General features: G+C 42.0%; 1 protein-coding gene and 1 long non-coding RNA gene across 4 annotated transcripts; one reads left to right on the top strand and one right to left on the bottom strand.

The window, feature by feature from the left end:
• Positions 1–379: 379 nt before the first annotated feature.
• LOC124099251 (uncharacterized) lies at positions 380–19922 on the bottom strand. 2 transcript variants are annotated; one of them, XR_006853891.2, is made up of 3 exons: positions 19856–19922; positions 6672–6762; positions 380–6475 (listed from the first exon to the last, which is right to left on the bottom strand). It is a non-coding gene; the product is annotated as an uncharacterized LOC124099251 (long non-coding RNA). The 2 variants fall into 2 exon arrangements; XR_009227740.1 differs by having other exon boundaries at positions 380–6762.
• Positions 19682–26482, top strand: LOC124099250 (uncharacterized). Of its 2 annotated transcripts, none has more exons than XM_058582525.1 (2): positions 19682–20199; positions 25211–26482. In XM_058582525.1, exons 1-2 carry the CDS (start codon positions 19682–19684, stop codon positions 25254–25256), a joined length of 564 nt encoding a protein of 187 aa, XP_058438508.1. In that variant the 3' UTR covers positions 25257–26482. The 2 variants fall into 2 exon arrangements, with proteins under 2 accessions (XP_058438508.1, XP_046310262.1); XM_046454306.2 differs by having other exon boundaries at positions 19682–20254.
• Positions 26483–26659: the final 177 nt, after the last annotated feature.

Raw genomic sequence — 26659 nt, 5'->3', positions numbered from 1 at the left:
GTTGTGGCTCAGTGGTAGAGCACTTGCCTGGCACGTACAAGGCCCTGGGTTCGATCCTCAGCACCACATAAAAATAAATAAAATAAAGGTATTGTGTCCAACTACAACTAAAAAATAAATATTTTTCTTAAAAAAGGGAGAAGGAAACATTTCATGGTGTCAACATGGGTTACCTCAGAGGAGTTGGGTAGAGTGAGATCTGATGGGAAGGTCATTGGGCTTTCCTTTATACAACTCTGTGTCTTTTACTTGCACTAATATATATTACACACATGTTTGCAAGCCCTATTACATTTTATGTCTGCCGCAGTCCGGCTGGCTGCAGCAAAATAACGGGGGGGGGGGGGGGGGGGGGTGACGAATAACTTGTGTACGTTGATACAGCAGGAGTGGGAGCCGTTTATTGCAGGACAGGAGCAGTATTTATACATTCCACAGAGCTTATCTAATTAGCATAAACTAGATACATCAGTCAACCAATAAGGAATCTCCACACTTAATGGCTCGCTTTTGTTACTTCTCAAACCACTCCCTCTGGCATTTTGCCAGGCACCATCCAGACTTGTTTACGAACTCTAACATTCCCCTGGCAAAATGCCAGGTGTTATTTTTGACTTGTTTACAGACTCTAACATTTCCCCCTTTTGTTTAATTTAAATAACGACCATAGTGGTTTTTACAGAAACACCATAAATAACCTGCTACAAACAGAAAGGGAGGATACAAAATGCCACAATACCAAGCCAATTGATGGCTCCATGCAAGAAGCCCTTGGAAAAATTATACCAGCAATGACACTGTTAGCAAAGATACCGAGTTACAATTTGTTGTAGATTATAGTTTGTTGTCTCAGTCCAGGTAAAGCAGTGTCTCAATAGATTAACTCACAGTCCAGGTAAGTTCTGCAGGCAGCTAGCTTAAATCACAGTCCAGGTAAGTTCTGCAGGCATCTAGCTTAAATCACAGTCCAGGTAAGTTCTGCAGGCAGCTAGCTTAAGTTGTAGCAGCAGAAACAGCAACAGATCCGAAGTCTCGTCCGTTTTTCAGCCGAAGTTTCATCCGGTTTTCAGCAACACTGGAAATTTTCCATCCTCGTCCTCAGTCCTCACCGGCACTGGGACGAAGGCAGGAACTCTTGCAAAGATGCTAAAGAAAATCCTGTAGCATTCCACTAAGAAAACAACCTTCTGAACAATTTAGTACATTATCTCAAGGATTTTTTGCATTTGAAATAAGCATTAATAGTGCTCATTACTCATTAGCTTCCAGGTGTGGGAGAACCATTGTAGTTTAGTTATTGGCATTGAAAATGACCAAACATCAGGGACACCAGTAGCCTCTTTTGCCGGCTGTAGTGTCCTGGGCAGCCCCAGATGGCCCTGGGGAGTGTCCCGGATTCAAACTGCTACTGGGCACAGGGAGCAAGAGCCTGCGAGACTGTGCCTCCAAGTCAGGTCTAGATTTGGGCTCTCAGCAGTGGAAGAGCCGGCTGCCGCCGTTTGGAAAGCCCTTGCTGTGCCATGACCAGCTCGCACATGTGGCAGCCGCGGCTCCGATTCACGCACCCTCCGGTAACGAAAAGTATTCAGTAATAGCCTTTTGCTGCAACTTTTTTCCTGATAATCCTTCCTCCTCTGATAATCTTTCTTCTTCTGAACTTTCTGTTTCTTTCTGACTAGAGTTCCTGGGCTTCTATCAACACATGCCCTAACTATTCTTGGTTCCATTGGGGTGCCTTCTTCCCTTAGTAATTTACTTAACACCCCTTCCATATTTTCATCACAAAGACAATACAACATTTTAAGACAAAACAAGACACAAACATACTGTATCAATCTTCTCCATTTTCTCGAAATGGCCATTTTTCCTCTCGCCCTATCTGCCTAGGGACGAGCAGATTTGCTCCTGTCCTATCTATGGACGGGCAGCTTTTTTTTTCATCACTTACCCCCGAGTGTCCCGGGGTTCCCCGTACGGGCCACCATCTGCCGCAGTCCGGCTGGCTGCAGCAAAATAACCGGGGGGTGACGAATAACTTGTGTACGTTGATACAGCAGGAGTGGGAGCCGTTTATTGCAGGACAGGAGCAGTATTTATACATTCCACAGAGCTTATCTAATTAGCATAAACTAGATACATCAGTCAACCAATAAGGAATCTCCACATTTAATGGCTCACTTTTGTTACTTCTCAAACCACTCCCTCTGGCATTTTGCCAGGCACCATCCAGACTTGTTTACGAACTCTAACATTCCCCTGGCAAAATGCCAGGTGTTATTTTTGACTTGTTTACAGACTCTAACATATGTCCTTGTTTTATACTGATGAAACAAAGCCATTATAATTTTAGCATTCAAGGCCTCCTGAAGTTACCTGTATTCATGCATCGTCTGCAAGACATACAGCCCTTTAAGTTCAAAGTCAGCATCATTATGGTTCAGAGAGTAGACTCTGGAGGCACATTACCTGGATTCAAATTCCAGCTCTTTCTCTTTTACCTGGTATAGGATTTTGAGCAAGACACAAAGCCCTTCTGAGCCTCAGTTGCTCAGTTTATAAAATACGGATAGTATCATTTGAAGACAGCTTAACAGATATGAGTCAAATATGTATGCATTTAGAATAGTGTATGACACACTATATTTCAGTTATTTTTAAGCTTTCTAAGTTGACAATTCATTATTTATGAATACAGATTACAGAAACTGAAACTTTGGAAATATTTTTATTGCCACAGTACTAAAAATCTCCATAGTAATATATTTGTGGAAAATGCACATAAAAATGCTATGTGATATGAATTTTAAGTAACATGCAAACTCTAACAATTGTACTAAGAGCTTGGACGTTTACTAGAATGTTTAAATTATAATAAAAGGATGTTCTCAGGTTATAGTACATATATAGCAAAACTAATGTGAAGGAGGTAGCAATACACTTTTACATAAAAATCGTAACTTTCACAAGAAAACACCAATAGGTGTTTCAGGGTTGTAAAATGGTCCAGCACTTTTCTGGCTACTGTGGGAAGGGGAGTAGGAAGATGCTGGTGAGTGCCAGAAATGGTATTATGCTGAGGAGACAATTGTGGGTAGGCATAGTCTGCCTTTTAGAAACTCCACTGTAAGGGTGGAAGCAGGCATTGAACACTACCAGGCAAAAGTCTTTGCTTGCAGACTTTTCTCTCCTCTATGAAAAAAGTAGTAGGTCTTCTCCCTTTTAGATAAGGTCTTTAGGAGCATGGCTTCTCTCTTCTTCACCTCCACCTCTTCAACATGACCTTTCCCTCTGACTTCCCCATGCTTGACCTTTCTACAGCAGTCATAGCTCAACAAAAGTACCCCTGTCCCCTCTCCCTAATACTTTCTTCTGGGGAACTTCATTACACATGTCTCCCTATTCCTTACTCAGTGCTGGTGGATCTTGGGATCCCCTCATTTCTGAGCAGAAGTGCTATGTCTAAATGTGTCTCTCCCAAATCCATATGCTGAAACTTAATCACCATTGTGACAGTATTGAAGGTGGAGGCTGTAGGAAGTGATTAAGTTATGGTGGCAGAGACTTCATGAATGGAATTGGCAACATTAAAAAAAAATGAGAGAGCTGTTTACTTTTCCCACCATCTGAGGACACAGCTAGAAGGTGCCATTTATGAATCAGAAAAGAGGCCCTCACTAGACACTGAATCTGTTGGTGCTTTGATCTTGGGATGTAGCTCAGAGGTAGAGCACCTATGAGTTCAATCTCCAGTACTCAAAAAAAAAAAATCCTCAAAAGTACAAAAAAAAATCTATGAAAAATCTTCTTCATCCATGTAATACTACGTGTTCCTTACAGAAACATCTTATACATATGCATGTGTATGCCAACATATTTTATACTTGCATGTGCCTGTATATTGTATGTGTGTGTGTGTGTGTGTGTGTAACAGAAATACCTGTTAATACAGAGTAGGAGCACCTCAACACTCACATATGTCACTGACAGAATAAATTCGGAGAAATGCACAATTAGGTGATTTCATCTTTGTGCAAATATTATAGGGTATACTTGCACAAACCTAGGTGGTGTAGCCTACAGCATACCTAGGCTATATAGTGTAGTCTGTTGTTCCCAGGCTAAAAACTTATATTGCATGTCACTGTTTTGAGTACTGCATGCAACTGTAACATAATGGTTAGGATTTACATATCCAAGCTTATATAAACATAGAAAGGGTAATAAAAATACTCATCAATGGGAAATTTTTAACCATTATAATCTTTGGGATCAATGTTGTGCATGTGATGTGTTGTTGATCAAAAACATCATTATGTGGCACATAACTATAGATAATACCCATAACCTTTTCTTCCTTTTTTTTTTACATAGTGCTATGCAGTACATCTTTCAAGCATTCTGCTTTTCTCAAATAACAGTGTAACAAAAAATCTGGATAAATACAGAAAGAACCTCTTTATTCTTTCTGCTACATTGTAATCTGTGAAGAGCAGTGATTTTTGTTGTTGTTTTGTTTTGTTTTTAGTTTTTATTTTATTTTGGTACCAGGAATTGAACTTGGGCACTCTACCACTGAACCACATCCCCTGCCCTATTTTGTATTTTATTTAAATCTCACTGAGTTACTCAGTACCTTGCTTTTTGCTGAGGCTGGCTTTGAACTCTCGACCCTCCTGCCTCAGCCTCCGGAGCTGCTGGGATTACAGGCAGGCACCACCGAATCAAATCATGGCCTCTGACTCTCTTGTGGCTGCATTTGCGCTGGCAGTTACCTGGGCAAAGACATAAGTCGAGATGCCCAGTTGCTATGGTAACGCTGGCCAGGGGTGGCTACACGCAAAGGCGCAGGCTTTATCAGTCGGGACCTTGAGTTCAGCACCTTTTCCCAGAGATAGTGAATTCTGAGCAAGACAAGATCACCCTAATATTTCGCCAGTGGTCCTTCAGATTGCCTGCTTTGCTGAAACTTTCCCACAAATAACCTTTTGATGAAACGTATATAATAAACTTACTGTGCCAGGCTGCATGGGGCATGCCTGTAATCCCAGTTATTCAGGAGGCTGAGGCAGGAGGATCACAAGTTCAAAGCCAGCTTCAGCAAAAACCAAGGTAATACGCAACTCAGTGAGACCCTGTCTCTAAATAAAATACAAAATTGGGCTGGGATGTGGCTCAGTGGTTGAGTGCCCCTGAATTCAATTCCTGGTACCACCACCCCCACCCCCCAAAATAGATAAATAAATAAATAAAAATAAACTTGCTGAGCTTGCTCAGAGTCAGTCAAGCTTCACCAGGGCTTGGTTTTCCCACTCCGCCCCAGCTCTTCCTCTGTGCATGTCGGTTTGTCTTTTCTTTATCCCCCATGGCTCCTGTGTTTCCAGTATTCCCTTAATTAACAGGCTGGCCCAGAGCAGAGATGGGGCCTTGACCGTAATCCAGGCTAATGTACCATAATTTGGGGGCATTTACCTTATTGATAGGTATTTGTTTCTAATCTCTCGCTCTTACAAATATGGCAAGATGTAGTTCTGAGCTTCCTGTTCTTCTCATTCTGTATCTTTGTCCCCTAGAACATCTCCTTTAATTATGGCTTCCCTGATCACTAGGTACTAGACAGCTGACTAGTTATCTAGGTTATCTCCCACTTTTTTCTCTTCCCTGAGTTTAGGTCCCATATTCCCAACTCCCAATTGGGAATCTGCTCTAGAAGAACTAGCTCCCTCAAACTAAGTATATCTTAAATAAAAGAGTAATTCTTGGGCTGGGATGTGGTTCAGTGGTAGAGTGCTCACCTAGCATGTGTCAGGCACTGGGTTTGATCTTTAGCACCGCATAAAAAAATAAATAAATAAAATAAAGGCATTGTGTCCATCTACAACTAAAACAAAATTTCTTTAAAAAATTAAAAAATAAAAGAGTAATTCTTCCCTCCCACTTGGTTATGCTTGTGTTAATTTTATCTGGAATGCATAACACTTATTCACAACACACACACACACACACACACACACACACGGCTATTGCCATGTTTCTGATGTTCCATTTCTAGTCTGTAGCCAACTAACACTCTGACAACAGAAGAACTGGAGCTGCATGGTTGAGGATGGAAATATCCAAGCGTGTTCATGTGTCCAATATTGGACTCTTTATGAAATGCTATTTGAGCTATAACCACCCAACCCCATGTCATCAGGGAGAACCTTGAAAAAGTGTTATTTTAGTTATGTGCATATCCATTTATTTCTTATCTCCTGTTTTAGAGACCAATCCAAGAGCAACTGATAACAAGGTGAGCTTTCTGAAAATGAAACACCCTGTTAATGTAGAGTAGGAACACCTCAACAGAACATCTCAAGTCTTCAGGTGGAAGGCCTGACACCCATGGCATACAGTGATGCAATGTTTTGTCTCTTCTGTGTAGCTCCATGACGTGAAGAGAATGCTTGTTCAGAATAAGATGGTAGTAGTCACAGTACTAGAATGTTACAAGAAATGGACCTAACTAAGCACATTTGCTCATTTAAAGAAGGCACATCTTTTCCCAAAAGCTTTCTGGACCTTAACTGCTAGTCAACAGCTTCCATTTACTTTTTTTCTGAACTGGTTCAGATAGTTTAGCATATTTGCAGCCAGTGTTTAAAAGGCAGTAAAAAAATCACAATTCCACTAACCATTTCCATGGGTAACACCGGCCTCTGGAGCAGGGGCTCCAACTGAACTGGGCAGCTGTCAGAATACAGGCCAAGCAGGATCATGCAGCATCTGTGAAGGGAAAGGCAGATCACAGGCAGGCAAAGCGTGGTGTATCTTGTAACAGGGTCTTTCAAAGAATGCAATTTATTAATTTCAAAAAAATCCCACTTGGGCTGGGGATGTGGCTCAAGCGGTAGCGCGCTTGCCTGGCATACGTGCGGCCCGGGTTCAAGCCTCAGCACTACATACAAACAAAGATGTTATGTCCGCTGAAAACTAAAAAAAATAAGTATTAAAAAATTCTCTCTCTCTCTTTAAAAAAAATCCTACTTATCCATTATTCTATGGATCATGCTTTTGTCAGTTTCTATGAAAAAGATCTGCAAGGATTTTGACTTAGATTACATTAAATCTGTAAATTAATTTTGGGAGAATTAAGATCTTAATAATATTAAGTGTTGCAGACCTGAATACTGTGGAAGCAGTTGGAGGATTGGAGATTCTAGGAGAGGAGTGGTGATGGGGACCATCATCCTTATGGCACTTTGTGTCTACAAGCCCATTCAGTACCAATGACAGTCAGGAAAGCAAGTTCTGGGGAACAGAATAAGTTGTGTTGCACATGGCTCAGTGGAAAAGTTGGAATCAGATTTTTTTTTTTTAACTTCAAAATGACCTTTGATCTGGACAGTTGGTAAAAGCTAACAGATTTTTTTTTTTTTAAAAAAAGACTTCTACTGGCGATGATTTTTTTTTTTAACATTATAATGCAAATAATTGGCTACTGAGTCTGCTCCTTGGTGTTTCTTTTTATGTCTGGCTGTACTTGTTAAAAGGACTAAAACTCCGATGTAAAGATGGAGTATTCACAAGAAAAACAAACAAAACAAAAACAAACAAACAAACAAACAAACACACGCAACCCCGTATCTCTAAGAACCACACTGGAAAGGACTAATCATTAATGATTGAAATAGTAATAAGAGGAAAGCTTAACACAGAGATACTTAAGAGCCATTCAGTCACAGCAGATTTAAGAATCCCACGTGTCTTTCATTATGCAGTTGATTTAGAATTCCCTGGTTGCAGGCTGGAGCTGGAGCTCAGAGGCAGAGCGCTTGCCTAGCATGTGTGAGGCACTGGGGTTGATCCTTAGCGCCACATAAAAATACACGAATAAAATAAAAGCCTTCTGTCCATCTACAACTACCAAAATAAATAAATAAGGAAAGAAAGAAAGAAAGAAAGGAAAGAATTCCCTGCTTCCCTGGTGCCGCCAGTCTCAGCAAAAGCAAGGTGCTAAGAAACTCAGTGAGACTCTGTCTCTAAATGAAATAAAAAATAGGTCTGGGAATGTGGCTTAGTGGTCAAGTGCCCCTGAGTTCAATCTCTAGTACCCCCACCCCACCCCACCCCACTCCCCAAAAGAATTCCCTGGTTGCAAAGCAGCATCTACTCTGGGGAACCCAAGTTCATCACTACTCTTCTGCACCCAGCTCCGCACTCAGGGTTGCATCAGGTAGGCCTCTTACCATATCACCCTTGGGCCTGGAAGGCTCTGGGGTTGGTCTGGAAATGTTATTAGCTGGCACATCACAGAAAGAACTCCATCCTGCTTAAACACATCGATCGCTTTTGGACAGTATTTAAGCTTTTCCTGCCCAAGACCTAGAACTTATGATTCCTTTTAAAATCATCAGGATTCCCTTTTCAGACCTAGGTGTAGAGGATTCAACCAAAAAGTGCATTTCTACTGTGTGAGCTGGTGTACCTTTACACTGATTTAATCCTAGCTTTGAAAATGCTGCTATTAATCTACGGTGCTGGTGAACTTGATTTTTTACCCTTATAAAAAAATACTACTTTCATAAACTGTTTATTAGAATCATTATGGTTTATATATTAAGTGTCCCTCAGAAGCTCATGTGTAAAATAATGCAAGAAGGATTAGAGGTGAAATGATTGGATTATCAGTGAATTAATCCCCTGAGAGGGATTAACTAGGTGGTGACTGAAGGCAGTTAGAGGGTGGCTAGAGGAGGTGGGTCATGGGGGTGTGCCTTTGGTTTCTACATTTTGCTTGTAGTGAGGTGCCGCAGTCTGGCTGGGCACAAATAACTGAGCCACCACGAAGCACTTGTAGGTTCAAAACAGCAGCTCTTTATTGCCGAACTCCACCAGCACTCCACACATGCTCCCCTGGAACACTCTCCCCTCCACCAGGGTCCTTGCGCACTCTCCCTCTGAACCCTGGAGAACTCCAGGGGAACTCCAAAGTAGTGGGCGCCCCAGGCAGCAAGAGCCACCCTCTTGCGGGACAGTAAAGGTCAAATATACAATTGAATTAACATAACCATCATCATCTCAATGGCTCCCTGGAGTCACCTCTCAACCACTCCCTTCTGGCAATATGCCATGCTCATCCTGACTCAGCTGTGGCCCTCAACAGTGAGGGGAGTCTCTCTCTGCTTCCTGGTGACAGGTTCCAGCTGCTTTCCTTTGCCACACTTCTCCCTCGGTGTTCTGCCTCACCTCAGGCCCTGAGGAATGGAGTTGGCCACCTGTTGACAGAGACCTCTGAAACCGTGAGCCCTAAAATAAATTTTTCCTCCTCTGAAATTGTTCTTGTTACGTCTTTTGGTCACAGCAATGAAAAAGCTGACTGGGGCTGGGGCTGTAGCTCAGTGGTGGGGAGCCTACCTCCCACGCATGGGGTACGGGGTTCAATCCTCAGCACCACATAAAAATAGATAAATAAAGATATTGTGTCCATCTACAATTAAAAAAATTAAAAAATGAAAAAGCTGACTAGAACGGTATCTATTTCAAAGGTGACAGATTTAATTCTGTTATGAAATTGAATGCTTATCTTATGCTCTACTTAAGCCCAGCACTGACATTTTTGTGAGGGATATTTTAACTATTAGGCCCAAGTATTTTGTTTGTAAACCAAAATGTTCATTGTTCTGTGCTTTTGAGCAAATTCTCAGAATTAAAAACAAACCCTAAAAAAAAAAAAAATTGGGTGTTTTGATCTATCAACAACATAGTATATTTTCCACCATGTTTTTTTTTTTGTTTTTTTTTTTTTTAGTTCTCAGCAGACACAACATCTTTGTTTGTATGTGGTGCTGAGGATCGAACCGGGCCGCACGCATGCCAGGCGAGCGCGCTACCGCTTGAGCCACATCCCCAGCCCCTCCACCATGTTTTAAAGTCTTTTAAGTTTCTCTTAACAATGTTCTAAGGACTTCAGGCATCCCAACATTACATTTTTTTAAATCTACCTCAAATTATTGTATTTTTCATGTAATACTTTATTTTATTTTTATATTTATTTTTGATACACAAAAATATAAAAGTTATATGTTTATGGTTGCTATGTGATGTATAAATCAGGTTAAACACATCTATCTCCTCGAATTATCATTTCTTCATGATGATAACACTTAAACTCCTTTCTTCTGGCTTTTTGAAATATATAATATATTGTAAATATCCATAATCAACTCACTGTGCAATAGAATAACTTCTTACTTCTCTCTCTCTCATTTTTGTTCTTTTTAGTAATATATGACAATAAATGTATTTCAGCATATTATACATACATGGAGTATAATTTCCCATTCTTATGGTTGTACATGTTGTGGAGTTACACACTCATGTGTTCACATATGCACACAGGAAAGTTATGTCTGATTCATTCCACTGTCTTTCTCATTTCTAGCCTCCTCCCTTCCTTTCATTCCCCTTTATCTAATCCAGTGAACTTCTATTCTTACCACCCCCTGCTTATTGTGAATTAGCATCCACATATAAAACAGAACGTTTTGGGGAATTGGCTTATTTCACTTAGCATGAGAGTCTCTAGTTCTATCCATTTACTGGCAAAAGCCATAATCTCATTCTTTTTGATGGCTGAGTACTATTCCATTGTGTATATGTACAACATTTTCTTTATCCATTCATCTGTTGAAGGCCACCTAGGTTGGTTCCATTTTTTAACTATTGTGAATTGAGCTGCTATAAACATTGATGTGGCTGCATCACTATAGTATGCTAATTTTAAGTTCTTTAGTTATATACTAAGGAGTGGGATAACTGGGTCAAATGGTGGTTCCATTTCAAGTTTTCTGAGGAATCTCCATAATGCTTTCCAGAGTGGTTGCACCAATTTGCAGTCCCATCAGAAATATATGAGTGCACCTTTCCCCCCACATCTTTGCTAACATATATTGCTACTTGTATTCTTGATAATTGCCATTCTGTCTGGAGAAAGGTGAAATCACAGTGTATTTTTAATTTGCATTTCTCTAATTTCTAGAGATGTTGAGCATTTTTTCATACATGCGTTGATTGATTGTATTGCTTTTTCTGAGAAGTGTCTGTTCAGCTGCTTAGCCCATTAATTGATTGGGTTGTATGGTTTTTTAGCATTGAGTTTTTGAGTTCTCGATATATCCTGGAGATTAATGTTATATCTGAGGTGCAGGTGACAAAGATTTTCTCCCATTCTGTAGGCTCTCTCATCAGATTCTTGAGTGTTTCCTGTGCTGTGAAGACTAGAGTTTACTTCTATCTAACTGTAACTTAGTATCCAATTACCAACCTCTCCTCATCTCTCCCTTTCCTCATTTCATGTAATTTAAAATGTTTTCTTTTTTTAATTTCAATTTCTGGTTAATTATTGTTAGTATATAAAAATACATTTATGTATGTATTTTGTATATTTCTCTTTTATCTTGTAACCTTGCAAAATTCTCTTATTAGTTCTAGGAGCTCCTTTTTTGAAGATTCCATAGGACTTCATATATAGATAATTATGTTTTCTAATAAACATAGTTTTGTTTTTTCTTTCCAACTGGATACTTTTTTTTTTTTGTGCACACACTTGTGTGTGTGTGTATGTGGTGCTGGGGATTGAACACAGGGCCTTGTGCATGTGAGGCAAGTACTCTACCAACTGAGCTGTGTCCCCAGCCCTCTTTTTACTGCTTTATTGAACTAGTTAGACATTCTAATTGATCTCTTACTAGAGTTTTATCAATTTCATTGAAGTTCTTTTATTGTACTAATTTTTGTTACATTAATTTTTATTCTTTATTTTCTCTGTTCTATTTTTATTAATATTATCCTGATCTTTATTATTTCTGTTATTTTGCTTGCTTTGAGTTTTTTATAACCTTTATTTTATTTATTTATATGTGGTGCTGAGAATCGAACCCAGTGCCTCAGACATGCTAGTCAAGAGCTGTACCACTGAGCTACAACCCTAGCTCTTACATTGAGCTTTATTTGCTCTTTTTTTTTTAAATTCTATTTTCTTTCTTTCTTTTTTTTTTTTTGGTACTAGGGATTGAACTCAGGGGCACTTGACCACTGAGCCACATCCCCAGCCCTATTTTGTATTTTATTTGGAGACAGGGTCTCACTGAATTGCTTAGTGCATCACTTTTGCTGAGACTGGCTCTGAACACGTGATCCTCTTGCCTCAGCCTCCAGAGCTGCTGGGATTGCAGGCATGCGCCACGAGGCCTGGCCTAATTTCTTTTTTATTCTTTATTTCATGGGCTTATTTCAGTAGTATCAAAATACAGTTTTTATATGTGCAAACAATGTTTTTTTTTTAGATTCACAATATAAAATGTTGATGAATGTTGTAAATTATAACAATCAGAATTTACAACAAAGTACTTCAGGAGTCAAACAAAAGACTTAGGATGATGTTAAATTTCTAGAACAAATACAAACAAAATAAAGATGTGAAGAGTAGTGACTTGAACCATGGTTTCTGATTGCCTCTTGGCTGCATTTGTGCTGGGAACTTCCTGAGTGAAGGTGCAGGAAAGATGGCTCAATTGCTGCAGGGATGCTGGCCCAAGGAAACTCTGTGCAAAGGTGCAGAGTTCTATCAATTGAGACCTTGAGCCCAGGCACTAATTCCTGGGAATAGAGAATTCTGAGCATAACAAGATAACCCTAATGTCTCGCTGGTCCTGTGTCCTTCAGACTGCCTGCTTTGCAGAAACTTTCTCACAGATAGCCTTTTGATGAAAAAACCTATATAATAAATATGCTGAGCTAGCTCTGGGTCAGTCAAACTACATCAGAGTTTGGCTATCCACTTGGCCTCAGCTTTTTCTTTCTATGTGTGTCTGTTTGTCTTTTCTTCAACCCCCATCATCACTCATGCATTTTCTCTGAATTAATACCCATGGTTGAGAGAGATGGAGTGATGACATCCAATATTAAGATTGATAACCTTTAAAGTGGGTTTTCCCCAATTCTTAATTTCTCTGATTTCATCCTACCTAAAACCTCAGAAATTATTTATTGTTATCAATGGTTATAGCAGCACAATTCACAATAGCTAAACTATGGAGTCAACCTAGATGTCCTTCAGTGGATGAATGGATAAAAAAAAAATGTGGCATTTATACACAATAGTATTACTCAGCACTAAAAAAGAATAAGATCATGGCATTTGCAGGGAAATGGATGGCATTAGAGAAGAAGTGAAGTTACCCAATCCCAAAAAACAAATGCCGAATGTTTTCTCTGATATAAGCGGGGTGACTCAAAGTGGGGTAGGGAGGGAGAGCATGAGAGGAAAATCACCTCTAGACAGGGAATAAGGAATGGGAGGGAAAGGGAGGAAGAAGGGGAATAGCAAGGATAGTGGAAGGAGACGGTCATCATTATACAAAATACATGTATGAAGATGTGAATTTGGTGTCAACATGCCTTATATATAAACAGAGATATGATAAATTGTGGTATAAAGGTGTATTAAGAATTGTAATGCAATAATAATAATAAGAAGAAGAAGAAGAAGAAGAGGGCTCATGTATAATGGCATAATTTGGCATGAACATACTTTATATACAGAGTTATGAAAAATTGTGCTGTGAATGGATAATTATGAATGTAACACATTCCACTATTGTCATGTATGAAAGAAATAAATAATAAAAAAAGTAGTGCTCACAGTACTGAAAAAAAAGAAACTATTTATTGTATATCAAAGTATAGAATCCTTAAAAACCCATTGGATAATGGGTTGTTTTCTGATTTTATTTTACAGATAAAATCTAGACTTCAGCAACCTGTAAGTCTTTGAAAGTAACTTCAATCCAGTGAAAAAAGGCCAAAGCTCTATTTGCCCGGGAAGGGGTATCAAATATGAAATTTTGTGGTAATCCTTGCTCCAGCGAAGAATCTGACATGCAGGATGACTGTAGAGGGGTCTGAAACACTCAAGGGATACAGAAGGCCAATACCAATAAATAGAACAATGTTTTCAAGAGCACACAGTTCGGCTCTTTGTACACATTCCCTCTTTCCATCTCTTGGAAGATACTTCTTATTTTCCCCCTTTTCAAAGCTCACACAGTCCTCTAGGTTCACAAAAATCTTTTGTGTTAGTATATGGAAGACAGTTGTAGTGCTCATAAACTTTATTTTTTGAAAGAATAATTGTTGCATAGGAGGCAAACACCATGAATTCATTAGTTAGTGAGATCAGCACTTTTTTCAATTTTGCTCTGGAATGGCAAACTTGTGAAAGACAAGCAAGCAAAATTGTCCCAGGTGGCAGGTTACACAGGCCCTGCTTTTGTAGTTTTTTGAGGTGGAGGAAGGGAACATTGATTTGAGATTTTTTTTTTCTTTTCTGATTTAGGCATAAATGCTATAAATTTCTCCCTATTTAGCTGCATCTTCAAAATTTGGTGTTGCATTTTCATTTTGATGCAGTTCAAAATACTTTCCAATTTCCCTTTTTAAAAATAAACTTTATAGGCTGGTTCTGGATGCACACACCTAAGTCCCAGCTACTAGGGAGACTGAGGGAGGAGGACTGCAAGTTTGAGGCCAGTCTGGCAAATTAGTGATACACTATCCTAAAATAAAATATAAAGGGCTACATTCCATTTATTCATCATTCCCTACCCAAGCCTCCAAAAACCTCTGATATTTTCATTTGCTCTAGTCTTTTGCCATTTCCAGACTGCCATATGGTCAGAATCATATCGAATGTAACCTTTTAGGGTTGGTTTCTTCAGTAAAAGCATTTAAGTTTCCTCTATGCCTTTGCATCATTTGATAGCTTATTTCTTTTTAGCATTGAATAGTAGTATTTATCCATTCATCTATTGAAGAAAATCTTTATTGTTCCAAGTGTTGGCAATTATGAATAATTGAGTGCAGATTTTTGGGTGAACATAAAATTTCAACTCTTTTTTAGTAAATTCTAAGGCATTCCAACTGCTGGATTGTATAGTAAAAAAACATGAAAGATATTTCCCAAAACGACTGCAACATTTGTTCCAAATCCTCACTAACTTTTTGGTATTGGCTGTGAAAGGTTAAAGAAATTGAAATGTAAAGGATAAGATTTGTTTCAAGTTCTGTAAAAACAACTCCCGGAAAAGCCACTGAAATGTATGTTGAAATCTCCCCTGACCATGTGGTTGCTCTGTAAAAACAACCCCCCCCACCCAGAAACCGTGCAGTCCGGCACATACACACCTCAGGGCTTAAGCCAATCAGTTCAAATGTATACCCTTCTTTGTGCTGACCAATCACCCCTACCTGACTTGTTCTCGCCAGTGAATGTACTAATCATGGTTAAGAGTTGTTGTTTGATTTTCCCGCGGCATGTGATGATTTGTTATGCTGTATGTGAAGGCCCTGCCCTTTCCAAAGAATGTATATAAGCTCTGCTCAAGCTGTTCTGAGGGCTCTTGTCTCTTTACCCCTGCGAGGTGAGCTTGGAGCCCCAGCATGCTGGACCTCCAATAAACCCTTTGCTGTTGCATGAGACAGTCTCTTGGTGGTCTTTTCCTCCGACATTCGCCCAACCTTTACATCTGGAGGCCCCAGTGAGATCCGGACTCCTCTCGGGGTAAATAAGGTGCCTCTTTCAGGTTTCAGGTTTCAGGTTAGGGCTTGGCAAAGTGGCGGTCGGTGAAGAGCGTGAGCTCTCTCCGACGGTGGCTGACAGACGTGTCACAGAGCCACAGGCCACGTCCCTGGGGGACACCCCAGAGGACTCGGGAAATCAAGTAACAATAGTCTCCTCGACTCGGTGATATTTTGTTTCGGATTCGGTATTGCCAGCCCATCAGGTTTTGCCGGCTACTCAGTCCTGGTCTCAGTGTTGGACGTCCATTGTCTATCTTTATTGTCTTGTCTGTGTCATGTGTCGTTGCTTTCACTGTTTGTGTATCTTTCATTATGGGACAGAGCACTTCAATGCCTCTGTCCCTGACCCTTGATCACTGGACTGAAGTCCGCTTAAGGGCTCAGAATCTTTCTTTTTCAGTAAAACGCAGGACCTGGCAGACTCTCTGTGCCTCAGAATGACCCACGTTTGGAGTCGGATGGCCCCCAGAAGGATCTTTCTACTTCCCACTAATTTGAAAAGTCAGAGATATTGTCTTTCAGCCGGGGCCACATAGCCATCCAGATCAACAGCCGTATATCTTAACTTGGCAGGACCTCTGCGAATCTCCTCCTCCATGGGTGAAGCCTTTCCTTGTCCCTGCCCCCGCTCCTACTCCTTCCCCCACGATTCTATCTCTCAAACCCTCTGCTCCTCCTCCTCCTCCACCCTCTGTTCTCCCTGACTCTCCTCCCCCTCCTTATCCCCTGCCCTCGTCCCCCAACCCCCAACGCCCTCTAAGTGATTCCCTTGCTGCTGACTCAGCCTCTCCGCCATTGGAGGAAGCTAAGCCAGCCCAGTGCCCTCCAGATGACTCCCCGTGGCACACACAGCCCCTCCTCCCCTGGAGGAAGCTGGCCAGGTCTGGTTAAATCTTTGATGTTTTCACAGCAGCCTACTTGGGATGACTGCCAACAACTCCTAGGGACTCTCTTCATGACAAAAGAACGAGAGAGAAACCTCCTGGAAGCTTAAAAAAATATCCTCGGACCAGATGGGCGACCGACAAAACTTCCCAACATAATTGAAGCTGGCTCCCCCTTGAACTGACCCAACTGGGACCCCAACACCTTTGAAGGTAGGGAGCATCTGTCCACTTATCGCCGGGCTTTAATAGTGGGTTTCCGAGCGGCCGCTAGGTGACCAACTAATTTGGCCAAGGTAAGAGAGATTATTCAAGGGCCTGATGAATCTCCCTCTATGTTTCTAGAGAGAATTATGGAGGCATATAGGAGATATACTCCTTTCAATCCTCAGGCAGAGGATCAAAAGGCATCTGTCACGATGGCCTTTATTGGGCAAGCTGCCCTGGATATTAAAAGAAAGTAACAGCGTTTAGATGGATTACAAGATATGACTTTGAGAGATTTAGTCAGAGAAGCCGAGAAGGTATACTATAAGAGAGAAACTGAAGAAGAGAAGGAACAAAGGAGGGAGAAAGAAAGGGAGCAAAGTGAGGATGAAAGAAGCAAAAGACAGACTAAGGCATTGACTAGGGTCCTGGTCACAACAACAAATAGGCCAAAAATTAAGAAACAGGGAGACAGGAAGGATACCTGGGCCCACGCCAGAGGCTGCCCCTGGCCTCAGATCAATGTGCCTACTGTAAAGAAAAAGGACACTGGGCCAAAGAGTGCCCTAGAAAGAAGCAGTCATGCCAGCCTGCCGTTCTGACTCTAGAAGACGACTAGGAAAGTCGGGGCTCGGATCCCCTCCCCGAGCTCAGGGTAACTTTTGAAGTGGAGGGGACCCCAGTGAACTTTGAAGTGGATACAGGGGCAGTATACTTATCCCTTAAGACCCCACTGGGCCCCCTATCAAATAAAAGGTCTCTGGTTCAAGGGGCTAACGGCAGTAAATATTGGGCTTGGACAACTAAGAGGACTATGGACATAGGAAAGGGAAAAGTCCACCACTCTTTCCTAGTAATCCCAGAATGCCTGGCCCCATTGATGGGCAAAGATCTGCTTACCAAACTCCGGGCTAGAATAACCTTTAACCCTGATGGTCCCCAAGTGGAGTTTCTAAATCCCTCAGTAAAAACTCCCATAGTCACGGCCCTGACTATGTCAGTAGAAGATGAACATCAACTCTTCACACCCCCCTCAGGACTGATCAAACAGGCAAGCTACCCCAGAAATGGATGATAGATTATCCTGATGCCTGGGCAGAAACTGCTGGGTTAGGCCTAGCCATAAGACAACCTCCAATAGTAGTAGAATTAAAAGCCTCTGCCTCTCCAATCAGTGTTAAACAATATCCTCTAAGCAAAGAAACTAAGGATGGGATAAGGCCCCATATTCAGAAATACCTGGCTCTAGGGGTCCTAAGGCCCTGTCAATCAGCCTGGAATACCCCCCTGCTACCAGTAAGAAAGCCAGGAACTGGGGACTATCACCCCGTTCAAGACCTAAGAGAGATCAACAACAGAGTGCAGGACATTCACCCCACGGTACCTAATCCATATAATCTGCTCAGCACTCTGAATCCGGAGCGGAAATGGTACACTGTACTGGACTTAAAAGATGCTTTCTTCTGCTTGCCCCTACATAAGGACAGTCAGCTGCTGTTTGCTTTCGAGTGGGTAGACCCAGAAACAGGAACATCTGGCCAACTAACCTGGACTAGACTCCCACAGGGGTTCAAAAACTCCCCCACTCTCTTTGATGAAGCCCTCCACAGGGACCTCAATGACTTCAGAACTACGCACCCCGAAGTCACCCTACTCCAATATGTGGATGACCTGCTACTAGCAGCCGACACCAAGAAGAACTGTGAGTCTGGGACCCAAGCCCTATTATCCGAGCTTGCTCAGCTTGGAGACAGGGCTTCTGCCAAAAAGGCTCAAATTTGCCAGCAAGAAGTAATCTTCCTGGGTTATTCTCTTAGGGGTGGCAAACGATGGCTCACTGAGCCCAGAAAACAAACCGTTGTGCAGATACCGCCCCCATCCAATAAGAGACAACTCAGGGAGTTTCTTGGGACTGCCGGCTTTTGCAGGTTGTGGATTCCTGGGTTCGCGTCTCTGGCCGCCCCTCTATACCCGCTGTTAAAGGGGGATGCCCAATTCCAATGGACCCCCGAGCACCAACAAGCATTTGATAATATCAAAAAGGTGCTGCTATCTGCTCCAGCCTTAGCACTCCCGGATCTAGAAAAACCCTTTACTCTCTACATTGAGGAAAAGAAAGGAATAGCACGGGGGGTGCTCACTCAAACTTTGGGGCCCTGGAAAAGGCCTGTAGCATACTTATCAAAAACACTGGACCCAGTGGCTAGTGGGTGGCCCCATTGCCTAAAAGCTATAGCAGTGGCGGCCCTTCTAATAAAAGACGTTGATAAATTAACGCTGGGACAGAAGCTAACCATTATAGCCCCCCATACCCTGGAGAGCATTATCCACCAGCCTCCAGACAGATGGCTATCAAATTCTAGAATAACCTGCTACCAGAGCCTATTGCTCAACAAGGATAGAATAACGCTGGGACCCCCTGCCCTGCTCAACCCGGCTACACTGCTACCAGAAGAATCATCAGGACCCGTCGCTCATGAGTGTCAACACATACTGGCAGAAGAAACCAGCATACGACGAGACTTGAAGGATCAGCCACTGCCTCACCCTGAAGTCATATGGTTCACGGATGGTAGTAGCTTCCTCCAGGATGGTAAGTGGCGAGCTGGAGCAGCAGTAGTTAGCGAAACTAATGTCATCTGGTCCTCTGGTCTCCCAGAAGGAACATCTGCTCAAAGAGCAGAACTGATTGCCCTTACGAAAGCATTGGAACTAGCAACAGACAAGAGGGCCACCATATACACTGATAGCCGCTATGCATTTGCTACCGCTCATGTACACAGGGCTATTTATCAGCAAAGGGGGCTATAAAGAACAAGGATGAGATTCTCCGCCTTCTCTCAGCAGTGCAGGGCCCTAAGGAACTAGCTATAGTGCACTGTCCAGGGCACCAGAAAGGAAACGACCCCGTGGTGGTTGGAAACAGAAGGGCAGATGAGGAAGCTAAATTGGCAGCCCTAATCGGAGTAACCATGTTAACCCTTTCCATACTGGGGGAACAACAATCAGGAGACTTGGCCGCGCCGGAACACCCAGGCAACTTATCATCTGAGGACACTGATACTGAACTCCATGACTTCACTGAGCCTAGCTTACAATTTCAGAAAGCCCTGAACTATGTTAAAAATGTGCATCAACTCACTCACCTTGGTTCAAAGAAACTGCAGGCATTCCTGAAGGACCAGAAACAGAGCTTTCCATTGACTGACTCGCAGCGAAAAGAAATAGCTGAGCGGGTAACAAAAACCTGTCGAGTTTGCCAATTAGTTAATGCTTATCCATCCAAGCTTCCTGCAGGAAAGCGCCTACGGGGAACCAGACCAGGACAATTCTGGGAAGTGGACTTTACTGAAATTAAGCCAGCAAGGTATGGACTTAAATATCTCCTAGTCTTTGTAGATACTTTTTCAGGATGGGTCGAAGCCTTCCCCACGAAGAAAGAAACGGCTCAGGTGGTGGTCAAAAAGATCCTAGAAGAAATTTTTCCAAGGTACGGCCTGCCTAAGGTAATAGGGTCCGACAATAGACCGGCGTTCGTGGCCCAGGTAAGTCAGGGATTGGCCAGGACCCTGGGGATTAATTGGAAGTTACATTGTGCTTATAGACCCCAGTGCTCAGGACAGGTAGAAAGAATGAATAGAACCATCAAAGATAACTTAACGAAATTAAGCTTAGAGACCGGCATAAAAGATTGGACTATGCTCCTACCTTATGCACTGTTTCATGCAAGAAATACTCCTTCCGTCTCTTTGTGTAACCTCACCCCCTATGAAATTCTCTATGGTGCCTCTCCTCCAGTAAGGGACCTAACCCCAACTCTGAGATTTAATGATTCCTTTCACACCCCCTTGCTTGACAGACTTAAAGCTCTTGAAAAAACCCAGCAATACCTGTGGAAACAGTTGGCCACTGCTCAAGCTGTTCTGAGGGCTCTTGGCTCTTTACCCCTGCGAGGTGAGCTTGGAGCCCCAGCATGCTGGACCCCCAATAAACCCTTTGCTGTTGCATGAGACAGTCTCTTGGTGGTCTTTTCCTCCGACGTTCACCCGACCTTTACAGCTGTATTCTGGATTTTGATCAATCTAATGAGTATGCATTGATAATTCAATGTTGTTTTAATTTGTATTTCCCTAAAGGTAAATGGTGTGAAACATCTTTTTATGTGTTTATTATCCATCTGTGTATCTTCTTTGGTGTGGTATCTCTTAAGGTGCTTTGGCCCATTTAAAAAAGAAAGTTATTTGTTTTCTTATTATTAAGTTTTCAGAGTTCTTTTTGTATATTGAATGGTAGTCATTTATCAAGTATGTTTTCTGCAGATATTTTCTCATAGTGTGTGGCTTGTCTTTTCATTCTTTTTAACCATGTCTTACACAGAAATTTTTAGCTTTTATTTCTATAGTACTGGGAATGGGACACAGGCTGTTGCACATGATACTCAAGCACTTTACCACTGAGCCACATCCACATTCCCAGCCCCAAGATAATATGCCTTTATTCAGTGTGTCTTTTAAAAATATATTCTACCAGTCTGTGACTTTGTTCTTATTCTCTTGGCTTATTTCTTTGGGAATCCATCCTTGGAATACATGAGGATCTTCTCTCAGCATGTAGACAGGGATAGATAGGCCTGGCATTGGGGACTTTCAGTGGATTGTCCAAAGGACATGACCCTTCCCTCTGCTCTGCTAGGAAGGTTCCTCATAGTAGCCCGGAAGATGGACGTAACCTGTTAGGAACTGAGCAGCCCACATTTTACCTTTTTTGGAGAAGAACATGCTATAGATCTCTTTGGTGTTTCCTGATATAAATAAAGCAGGCACAGGCTCCATTTTGTGTAGAAGCTCCATCCTTCTGATCATCTTGCCTGTCCTGACCCCGTGCTTGTTGTGGTTTCTTTACTCTTCTATTTCTCTTAGCTTTTATTTCTCAGCCAGCCCATTCCACCCAGGAGAACCCCACCCCCACCACCGTGGGACGTGGGTGGGATATTTCCTTTGTGATTTCTTCTTTTTTAAGTAAATTTAAAAGTGTGATGTTTAATTGTCATATATTGTACTGCTACAAAGGTAATAAAGTTGTCGTGATGGCAAAAGGTGCGACTCATGCAGTTGATGTCCATGCGCTTCTGCCTTTGTCAATGCTGTATTCACTCAATACAATCTCACTCTATAGGTTCTTTTTTTTAATATTTATTTTTTAGTTTTAGGTGGAATTTTTAAAAATCTTTATTTTACATGTATGTGGTGCTGAGGATCGAACCCAGGGCCTCATACATGCCAGGCCAGCACTCTGTCACTGAGCCACAACCCCAGCCCTATATAGGTTCTTAATCAAGAAAATGACAATCCTTAATGCTGGGTATTTCAATAGACATAATCAATTCTCAGCAAACAATCCTAGACTAATTCTAAGCACTGCAAACACTTAATCATGACTGGCTCATGACAGACATTCCCTCTGCATGCTAAGTTCAAGTGTCAGATCAAAAGCCTCAAGCCTTAGGCTTTAAGTCCAGCAGATGCACACTCACTCAGACTATGGTGATTAGGTCAGGAAACAAGGCAGGCTTCTCCTGGGGTGGAGCTGACAGCTGGTTGAGGGGAGGCTTGTTAGGAAGAAGTTGTGACTCTCACCAAGGTCAAGATATGGCTGTAGAGTTTGAAGGCGGTGAGGGAAATGCAGAGGATCAGGCAAACAAATGATGAGAAAATTGGGATGTCAGCCCAGGTCCTCATCAGGGACTTTGACAATGTGCCTGAAAATGTGCCGGCTTGCTGAAAGTCTGTTCATTCACCCCATCATTTATACTACATATTGGGGCTTTCAATCCTTATCAGCTGCCACATGGTCTCTCAGTGACGTCATTTACCCTGGGGTTAAAGCATCTGGTCTGGTGATCCCCACGCAGATTTTCTGGCCTTTTCCCATGATCAGGTTGAGTACAATATGCCAGAGACTTCCTCTGAGTTTGTCAGGGTGGGGAGAAGTGACTTGTTTGTGCCTGAGGGCCAAACTGAAGGGCTCCATTAGGCCAGCCCGGTGAGACTGCAGTTTTAAAATGGAGTAGCTTAGACTCAGGCCTAAGGCCATCCTTACAAAAGTTCACAACATATTATTTTTGGATGCTACCCTTTGAATAATAGGACAAAAATGTTCTTGTTATTACCCACATATTCAGCATTTTTAGTGCTCTATATCTCCATAGTTCTCTGTAAATCTGGATTTCTATTTGGTGTCATTTTTTTCTTTTGCCTGAACAACTTCCTTTAATAATTCTCATACTGTGCATCTGCTGGTGATAAACTCCTTGACTGATATGTTTGAAAAGTTCTTTATTTCACCATTTTTTTTGTAATATGGTTTCAGTGGTTATAGAATTCTGAAGTGCTATTTTTCTTTTATTACTTTAAAGATGATGGCCCATTACCCTACATTTAATTTCCCTCCTCCTGACTAGATTGTAAGAATCTCTATCTTACAGCAATCTTTTGGTCACCTGATACCTACTTAAAGTTTAGACTCTTACAGCTCTCCAAACTGCTTTTTCTCTTCCTATCCACTTCCCTGGTAAATTATGAGGCAATGTCTTATTTTTTATTCATTCAACAGATCCTTGCTGAGAGTGCCAGCTATTGGGGCTGCAGCCATGAAAAAGACAGACCGTTTTTCATTTGGGAACTACATTTTATTGAGGGTAGGGACGGACAATGAGTAAGTATCAGGAACTACGAATTTTTGCAAGGAGACAATGAAGACGTAAACAAACAGATAAATAAAAGAATCACACATTGTAGTTTGTGTAACTGGGAAGACTAAATGGGATGCTGGGATAGAAAATATGAAAACATCCTATGGCTAGGAAGGATCTCTAGGAGGAGGTGTTAGGATGGCCTTAGGCCTGAGCCTAAGCAACTCCATTTTAAGACCTACAGTTTCACCAGGCACATTGTTAGATCAGGACACAAGAAAAGAAAAATTAAAATCAAATTAAAGCAAGCTTATTATTTCAACCGGCCGGGCTGCCTCTCCCTCCCAAAACGGCAGGAACAAGACAGCACCCCAGCTTTCCTGCAGCCCAGCTTTATAGCCCCGAAAGTTACACAAAGGGAGGTTACAGATAACAGAACTCTGACAAGCATCACACTAATGGTAGTTTACATTTTTTGCTGGCCCCAACATCAGAATTTATGAGGACCATTAGAGCCTCAGAGAGGGTCGTTGTCTGGCCAGGGAAGGCCAATATTTATGAGGTGTCACTAAGTTTCAGAGAGGGCTGCTATCTGGTCAGAGAGCCAGGCATGGGTGAGTTCAAGGCACGGGCAGGCATTCCAAGCAGGTTCAGAATTTGCAGTAATTTATAGTAAACCCGAAATTATCTTTTCATGGTTTTGTGGCGAGATGCCCAATTTTAAGAAAAGATCAGGTTGGGTCTATCAACATCCACAGAGCCCTCCAGTATGGCCTCAAACAAGTTACTTCCTGTCACCCTGATAAAAGAGAGTGAAGACTCTGGCAGGCTGTCCTTCTCTGATAAGAGGGAAAGGCAAGGAGACCCGGGTGAGAGGGTCAGACCAGATGTTTCTGACCCCAGGGTAAATGATGTCACTGAGAAATCCGGTGGTAGCTGATAAAGATTGAAAGGGGGGTCAAAAGCCCCAAAATTTAGTATAAATGATAGAGAAAATGAACAGGGATTCAGCCAGCTGAAACAAGGATGCACTCGAGCTGGAGAGCCTGATGAGGACCTGTAATCCCATCACTTGTCATGTTCCTGAGCCTCTGCATGATCCTCACAGCTCTCAAACTCTACCACCTCATCTGGACCTTGGAGAGAGCTGCAACTCCTCCCTATGACCCCTCCTCAACCAGTTGTCTCCTCCACACCAGAAAAAGCCTGCCTTGGTTCTGGACCTGATCACCGTGGTCTGAGTGAGTGTGCATCTGCTGGACTCAAAGCCTAAGACTTAAAACCTTTGAACTTAGCATGCAGAGGGAATGTCTGTCATTAGCCTATCATGATTGAATGTTTTTTTGCAGTGCTTAGAATTAATCTAGAATTGTTTGCTGAGAATTGATTATGTCTATTGCAGTGTGTAGCACTAAGGATTGTTGTTTTCTTGATTAAGAACCTATAGAGTGAAACTATATTGAGTAATTTGAGTGAATAAAGCATTGAAAAGGGGCAGAAGCGCATGGACATTCTTTATTTTTCCCCTCGACTGCATATGTTGCAATTTTGCCCCATCTCGACAGGAGGCGAGGATTTCAGCAGGCTAGAGGGTGAATATCAGTGAATAAATTGTATATCTGAGGATATGAGAGCCTTGAGAGGACTCTGGCAAATTTGGCCCCAGTTTGGGTCAAGATGTTTTTAACCTAGTTTTGTTTTGTTTTTCAGTAAGTGAGAAGAAAAGAAGCAGAGCTCTATGGCTGAGAGGGGCCTGATAGCAGGTTGCCCCATTGTATGCAGTCTTTCTTTCTTTTTTTTTTTTTTTTAGTTTTCGGTGGACACAACATCTTTATTTTATTTGTATGTGGTGCTGAGGATCGAACCCAGCGCCGCATGGATGCCAGGCGAGCGCGCTACCGCTTGAACCACATCCCCAGCCCTGTATGCAGTCTTGATGGGATGCAATGCCACAGTGAAAGCTGAAGGAGCCAGACACACCATTCCCTTCTCTGGTACAGTTGGTATATGAGCACATGACCCATGCTTTGGATAATCGGGCGTTTTTCCTGGTATTTTGAAGCTTGATCTAGTATCCCAGGGTATTCACAGCACTGCTGACAAGGTTTTTGTCTTCCTGTGTGTAAGAATAGCTTTAACCTAAGAAGGCCTTAGCCTAAGTAACTCCATTTTAAAATAAAACTGCAGTCCCCACCAGGCAAGCTATGGAGCCCTCCAATATGGTCACCAAGCACAGCTTGATAAAATAAGTCATTTTCCACAACCCTGATAAAACTCAGAATGAAGTCACTGCCTTCACTCTTATAAAGTTAGAGGTGAAAGATCAGGCAGAAACTACTAGACCAGATGTCCTGACCATGGAATGAAAGATGTCACTGAGAAACCTGGTAACAGCTGATGGGGATTGAAAAGGCAAGTAGAAGCCCCCAAATCTAGCATACATGATGGAGCAAATGTACAGACATTCAGCCAGCCGACACTGATGCCCACACGTGGAGAGCCTGATGAGGACCTGGACTGATATACCAACTCTTCTCATCATCTGCCTGATCCTCTGCATCATCCTCACCATTCTCAAACTACAGCCACATCTTGACCCTGGTAAGAACAGCACTTCTCCCTATGACCTTCTCCTCAGCTGGATGTCACCTTCACCCCAGGAGAAGCCTCCATCAGTTCCTGACCTGGTCACTGCAGACTAAGGGAGTGTGCATCTGCTGGACTTAAGGCCTAAGACTTGAGATTTTAGATCTGGCAGTTGAGCAGAGCATGCAGAGGGAATGTCTGTAATAAGTCTGTCATGATTAAGTGTGTTTGCAGTGCTTAGAGTTGACTTACAATTGTTTTCTTTGAATTGACTATGTCTATTGCAGTTCCCAGCATTAGGATTGTCAGTTTCTTCATTAAGAACCTATAGAGGGGCTGGGGATGTAGCTCAGTTGGTAAAGCGCTTGCCTTGCATGAACAAGGCCCTAAGTTCAATCCCAGCACCACAAAAACAAACAAACAAACAAACAAACCTATAGAGTAGAATTGTATTGAGTGATTTTTTTTTTCCAATAAAGCATTGGAAAGGGCAGAAGCATATGGACATTCTTTATTTCTCCCCTCGACTGCACATGTTACACCCTGGCCCATTGTGACACTATGGTTCTTTTTTTTTTTTTTTTAGAGAGAGGGAGAGAGAGAGAGAATTTTTTAATATTTTATTTTTTAGTTATCAGCGGACACAACATCTTTATTTGTATGTGGTGCTGAG

Source organism: Marmota monax, unplaced genomic scaffold (genome assembly GCF_021218885.2).
Source record: "Marmota monax isolate L192 unplaced genomic scaffold, Marmota_monax_Labrador192_F-V1.1 WCK01_AAM20220418_F8-fsc00011, whole genome shotgun sequence".
Lineage (NCBI taxonomy): Eukaryota > Metazoa > Chordata > Mammalia > Rodentia > Sciuridae > Marmota > Marmota monax.
Note: the sequence above shows the minus strand (reverse complement) of the source record. Positions and strands in the feature narration are given on the sequence as shown.